Source organism: Manacus vitellinus, unplaced genomic scaffold, assembly GCF_001715985.3.
Source record: "Manacus vitellinus isolate BGI_N305 unplaced genomic scaffold, ASM171598v3 scaffold_64_pilon, whole genome shotgun sequence".
Lineage (NCBI taxonomy): Eukaryota > Metazoa > Chordata > Aves > Passeriformes > Pipridae > Manacus > Manacus vitellinus.
The window spans coordinates 1,311,396-1,317,924 of NW_021940718.1; the positions used below are offsets into that span (position 1 = coordinate 1,311,396).

General features: G+C 44.4%; 1 protein-coding gene across 1 annotated transcript in view; it reads left to right on the forward strand.

Moving 5' to 3' along the window:
- The first annotated feature begins 962 nt into the window (after positions 1 to 962).
- The window catches only part of UHRF1 (ubiquitin like with PHD and ring finger domains 1), a 10,517-nt gene continuing 4,950 nt past the window's right edge, over positions 963 to 6,529 (forward strand). The window contains exons 1-8 of the mRNA XM_029963877.1: positions 963 to 1,226; positions 2,004 to 2,176; positions 2,549 to 2,764; positions 3,523 to 3,629; positions 3,798 to 3,984; positions 4,866 to 4,989; positions 5,079 to 5,186; positions 5,922 to 6,026. Of these exons, the coding sequence (XP_029819737.1) occupies positions 963 to 1,226; positions 2,004 to 2,176; positions 2,549 to 2,764; positions 3,523 to 3,629; positions 3,798 to 3,984; positions 4,866 to 4,989; positions 5,079 to 5,186; positions 5,922 to 6,026 (1,284 nt within the window). The remainder of the gene's footprint in view (positions 1,227 to 2,003; positions 2,177 to 2,548; positions 2,765 to 3,522; positions 3,630 to 3,797; positions 3,985 to 4,865; positions 4,990 to 5,078; positions 5,187 to 5,921; positions 6,027 to 6,529) is intronic.

Genomic DNA, 6,529 nt, shown 5'->3' on the forward strand with positions numbered 1-6,529 from the left:
AAGTGTACATTTTTGTGGTTTGTGCTCTGCTTCCCCCCCGATAGAGAACAAAGCTCCAGGGATTGCTTTTTCTCGTGGTTTGGGCTGGAAGGGGACGATCATTTCCTGTATAATTTCTTAGTCAGACCTTAAATATGTGGGGAAGCTTGTCTGAACTTCTTGTCTGAGCTCCACTCTTACATGTTAACCCTAAAATGCTTGTGCTCCTTAGAGCTCTTGAGAGACCTATTTGTGCCTCTGCACTTCTCCTTTTGCAGGGGCAGGGTCTTGATTTGACTACATCCAGTGCCAGACTTGCCAAATAAACTCTCAGAATTACAGACCTTGTGAAATTAGGACATGCTAAAGAGAGATTAGGTGGTTTCAAGTTGAATTGGGTCTTTTTCTGATTTTACTTGCGATGGAAAAATTGTGTGTTGGCCTGGAGAAAAGTGGGTGATTAACTCTTTGGCTTTTGCTCAATGCCACAATTAGTGGAGATGGTGTAAGAATCTGGATCATACACAAGTACAATATAAAGACCAGTCTGTGTTAGTGTTCAGGATGTGTCTGAATTAAGGAAGGAATAATTCCTTTTTTAATCTGTAGGTAACATGTAATTATCTTCAGATCCTGATGGGAACCTTGGGGATCTGTAATTCTTTAAGTTCTTCTTCCCAGAATTGATATTTCTGGGGAAATGTGCTGCAGAACCTCTCAGAGGTGGTTTAGTGGCTTAGTCTGGTAACAAGTCCACGGCAACATGGAAACCTTGCTCTTGTAGCTTGTGGGCTCTTTGAAAAAAAGTAAGAAAACCAGTAATAAAATAGCAAGAACACCAATGTAACAGTAAGTGTGATGGGGAGTGACTGGGGATGGTTTTAAAGCCACGTGGTCTTTCTTGGCACTTGGAGACCATTCCAGCGGGAAGGTTTGGAAGGGGGAGAAGGGAATAACCAGCTGGTTTGGTGCTTTCCCTGCAGATGGAAGATGGTCACTCCCTTTTCGATTACAGCGTGGGACTGAATGATATTGTCCAGCTCCTGGTCAGACAAAGCCCAGCAGTGGTTCCTGCTGGGAGCAAGGAGAAGGATCCCGAGCTCTCCGACACCGACTCCGGCTGCGGCTCCGGCCAAAGCGACTCGGACAAGAGCTCCCACAACGGGGAGGGAGCCCTGGAACTGGAGGGCCAGCCCAGCACAGCAGCACAGCCCGACTGGAGCCACCCTGTCTTTGGCCTCTATAAGGTGAGTTCATCAAAAACACTAAAATTCCTTAAAATCTCCTCTCGGGTGGGAATTGTTCCCCTGCGGTCGAGGATTCCTGAAAATCCTTTATGCCCCAATTGTGTGGGTAGTTCCTTTTTTTTTTCTATTAAACCCTCCAACAACAAAGACAACAATACCAACAGACCCACAAAGCCATAAAATGCAACACGTCCTAGGTCAAAATATTTCATTTTTTTTTTCATTTTATCCTTTGAACTAAAACTACAATACATTAGTTGATTGTAAAAAAACCAAAAAACAAATAAATACCCAAACCTAAAAAGGCATTCAGAGTGCCTGGTTTGATTTGAAAAATTTTCCCAATATTTTTGCTTGGAGTCACTACATTTGCCAAAGCTGAAACTTTTCTTGAATGAACAAAAGAAAATCTTGAGCAGCTGTTGAGAATCATTTTCCTTGTGTGTTTCAATGGGTTTTATTAGAGATCTAGTGATGTCTTTGCCAGGCTGTGAGCAAGACAGTTTGAAAGTCTGCTACGGACTAAGCAAGAATGGTTTGTGCTTGCTGAGAAGCCTGGTGGTGTAAAATGGATTTATAATCTTTTAAGTTGAACCTGAACAGGCTGGAGGGCTGCACAGGATCAGGAAAGCAAAGGAAATGTTAATTTTTAAGACTATCTGTAAACATCTTGATAGTGGTGAAGTTCCTGAGGTGATGAAAGCTTCGAGTAGGTTTGGAAATGAATGGTTGGTTTGAAAATCCCCTTTGGTGAGCTGCAATCTTTGCTCTGTGTAGATCAATGACTTGGTGGACGCCCGGGACACGGACATGGGAGCGTGGTTTGAAGCCCAGGTTGTGAATGTGACCAGGAAAAAACCTCCCAGGGAAGCAGCTGAGAGTTGCACAGAGCCTGGCCGGCCCACAGCCGTGCCTGAGGAAGATGTGATCTATCATGTCAAATATGACGAGTGAGTTCTCTGCCTTCTTGGCTCAGGAAGTCATTTTGGTCATGATTTTGTTGGGAATTTTAGTGCAGAGAGATCCACAAGGTAAACCAGGGATTGTGTCACTGTCAGGTTGTTTTACAGTTGGAGTTCCAGGGGGCTGGAATGGTGTTTTTTGGGAATATGAAATGCTGTTATCCAAATTAAACGGGGTGCATGAGCAGCAATGTTGGACAGGTTGGTTCTGGCTGTGCCTGTGGGGGAGAAGGAGATTTTATTCTTGATGTTATTCTTGTGTTGCACATCAAAATCGACCTGCCTGGATAAAATCTATTGCTTCTCAAACTGCTGTTGAATGTGATTTTCCTTCTCTGTCCCTCCATCCCTCCCTCCAAGTTATCCAGAGAATGGAGTGGTGCAGATGAGCTCCAGTAACGTTCGGGCCCGGGCACGGACGATTCTCAAGTGGCACCAGCTGGAAGTGGGACAGGTGGTGATGGTCAACTACAACCCTGATGAACCAAAAGAGAGGGGCTTTTGGTATGATGCTGAGATCCTGCAGAAAAGGGAAACAAAAATGACCAGGGAGATCAATGCAAAGATCCTACTCGGGTAAGCAAATCCGTCACGTGGAATAAATTGAATTTCCCCGACTCTTCTTAAGCTTTCACGAGGTCTGAGTGACTCAAGAAATGGTGCAACAGGAGTGCTGGGGAGAGGTGAGAAGTGGCCTGTCCTTTTTGGGTGACTGACTTCTTCATGCTGCAGTTTTGGTTAAGTTCCACTGAGGAACTGGACACTTTAAGGAATCACAGAAGATGCTGTTCCATGGATTTGTTTGATGCTGAGAGGATGTGAAGCCCCATATTCACTACAAAGCATTGTTTATGTGTTAATTATCCATTATGGCTTCACAAAAGCTGCAGTGTAATATTTTCTGGAGGTATGATAATGTAGAATGAACCCTCATTTTATAAAAGTGATGAAAAGTTATTCCAGTTCTCTCCTGGAGTCTTTCAACTTCAGGGAAAAAAAGGATATACTTTTTTAAAGTTTTAGATAATTCCTACAGGGTTACCAGAATATTCCTTTTTTTTTTCCCTCTCACCACAGGGATTTTGACTTTTTAACTATAAAATAAAAGAAGAATCAGTCTGGAATATACTTTTGAGGGGAGGCAGAACAGTCACTAATGATAGTTGGGATGCTCTGAGTGCTTGGAATCTCACTGAGACAAAAGGGGATACCCTCTAATTGCACAAAAATGATTTGATTCTTAACACCAGAGCAGTCTGGTACCTGCACAGCTGTGAACTCCTGCTGTGGGATACTTCCAGAGTCTGATCTCTTTTGCTTTCCTCAACTCCCAGGGAAGCTGGTGACTCCTTGAACGACTGCACAATCATGTTAGTGGATGAAATCTATAAAATTGAGGAGCCAGGCACTGCTTCCCCCATCCCAGCTGGAACACCAAAACGTGAGTCTTGGGGAGTTCTTGCATGTCTGTGTTACCCTGTGGTGTTCTGCTGATTGTCCTTGGGAGGATCAAAGGTCTGAGAGTCTCAGGACACGTTTAGTTGTGCCTCCTTCAACTATTTCCATTGGATCTTGGCCCTTTCTGACTCTGCCTTCTGTTTGCTCACAGGACAGAGTGGCCCTGTGTGTAAAGCCTGCAAGGACAACCCAAACAAGACCTGCAGAGTCTGTGCTTGTCACATCTGTGGAGGGAAACAAGATCCAGACAAGCAGCTCATGTGTGACGAGTGTGACATGGCTTTCCACATCTACTGCCTCAACCCTCCCCTCAGCAGCATCCCAGATGATGAGGACTGGTGAGTTCTGGGGGGATGTGTGTGTGGGATCACAATTACCATCTAATTAGGAGCAGAAAGTGAGATCTGAGGCTTGAAGCTGCCCTTTGGTGGCAATATTGTAACTACACAGGTGTTTTGGGTTTTTTTTTTTTGGTAGGACTTTGTAGCTTTCCTTGAGGTTGTGAGAGAAGGTTTTAAGCCAGTGGCTTGTAACTCCTTTTCCTAGTTTTGGGATCTGGATACCTGTTTTCTATACCTGCCTAAGGCCAGGTTGGGAAGAAACTCCCCCTGGGAGTGTGGGCAGGCCCTGGCACAGGTTGCCCAGAGAAGCTGTGGCTGCCCCATCCCTGGAAGTGTCCAAGGCCAGGTTGGATGAGCTTGGAGCAACCTGGGATGGTGGGAGGTGTCCCTGCCCATGGCAGGGGGTGGAATGAGATGAACTTTAAGGTCCCTTCCAAATCCCAAATGAGAACCTGATACCAGGAGGCTTCACTTGTGCAGTGGCTTTCCTGGGTCACTCCAGGCAGTCCCCAGGCCCCATCATCAGATTAGGCTGTGACAGATGCTGGTTTGTATATGAAATATATACAGTGACAGATACAGATAGTGAAATGCATCTTTCAATACACATATAGATAGTAAAATACACTGTTTTATTCCCTCTGCCCTCTTTCAGCATTATATACAATGATTTTATGACAGAGCTGTTGTCCTGGCACATCAGCAGTGGCTTAGAAGGTGCTGCAAGGACAGCAGCTGATACAGGTCTAATTCCAGTATGGAGAGGTTCCATGTGCTATCTAGTTTCACATGGGAAATTGTAACATAACTCAGTATGTTTTGATGGAATTCTCTTTTAATTCAAGGCTTTGCTGCTTGTTAATTTTCCCTGACTTCAGGTATTGCCCCGAGTGTCGGAACGATGCCAGTGAGGTGGTTTTAGCAGGAGAGAGATTAAAAGAGAGCAAAAAGAAACAAAAGATGGCATCTGCCAACTCATCCTCGAGGAGAGACTGGGGCAAGGTCAGTTCAGAGCTGTTTTACTCTCAGGATCAGTGTGTGTTGCTGTTAAATCCCTTTGGGTTCTTGGCTCACTGGTCTCTCTGACCCAGGGCATGGCGTGTGTCGGCCGCACCAAGGAATGCACCATCGTCCCCTCCAACCACTATGGCCCAATCCCTGGCATTCCCGTTGGCACCATGTGGAAATTCAGAGTTCAGGTATGAAGCTGAGTCCTGAAAAATTGAAAAAAATGGGAATGGTCCAGCTCTTACAAGAAACAGTTAATCTTGGAGTGTGTGCCCCTGGATGGAGGGAAAGAATTCTGGCTTTGTCTGGATCAAGTGTTCCAGAACTAATGTTGTGTTGTCCAGGCCTATCAAGTGCTGGTTTATTTTTCTTTAGTGCTCTTCTTGGTAACTCAAAAAAACCAAAGCAAACATATTTGTTTCCAGGAGTTTGTCCTGGAGTTCTGTAGTATCTCCCACTGTTCCCCTGGAAAGAGTCTCTCAAATATTTACATATATTAAAAAAAAGAAGGTTTCTCATCCTGTTAGAAAGTTGGGGAAATAAAAAGCACTGACCCATGCAGATCTTTTCTTAAGCATTAGGTGAAGGTTGCTGTTACAAGTCTTTCAAAACCAATCTCTTTATACAAATATTTAATATCTATATTACTCCTAAATCCCTGGAGCTTTTTAATAAGCAATCTCAGTAAGATCCACATTTCTAAATTCACATCACAAAACTTACCCACCTGTTCAATTGACTGAAATACTTGATGGCTCATTTATTTTTTAGAAACATTTTTATTTTTCTTTCCTCTACCTGGAGCTTTTTGGAGGATAGTGGTGAGAGCAGATTCAACCCAAATCTGAAACAGTATTTAGTTCAGTTCCAAGGCCAAGGGGTGATCATGTTGTTTGGAGCCTTGCAAACTGTTTCTGGTTTTCCAGGTGAGCGAATCCGGAGTGCACAGGCCCCATGTTGCAGGGATCCATGGCAGAAGCAATGATGGGGCCTATTCTTTGGTCCTGGCAGGAGGCTATGAAGATGACATAGTAAGTAAATTTGGATTATTTATGCCCAGAACCAAACTAACTTGTTAAAACAAAGACTTGGCCTCAGTTACTTTTTACACTCCACATCAGACTCTTGCCCATCTTCACTTAATTTTCTTCAGAAGAAAATCAGGCAAGGAAAAACTACAGTAAAAATGTGCCAACCTGAGCAACAGGATCATCTAAACTAGGTTTAATATCCCTGTGTCAGCTTTTGATCTCAGAATCCTCAGCTGCCTCTTCAGGGTCTCCATTGCACCCACAGTCTGAGCAGAGTCTCATGATCTGTGCTGCCAGATCTTCACCTGCAGGAGATCCTGTGTGAGCCACGTGAGGTCCTTGGCACTGCTCAGGGTGGGACAAGACAACAGTTGTCACCCTGACTCTGCTCTTCTGGCAGTCTCAGGGAAGGACCACAGACTGAACTTGGGAGCTTAAACACAGGAATTATAGAGTCATAGAATCAGCTGGGTTGGAAGGGACCTCTGAGATCATCAATCCAA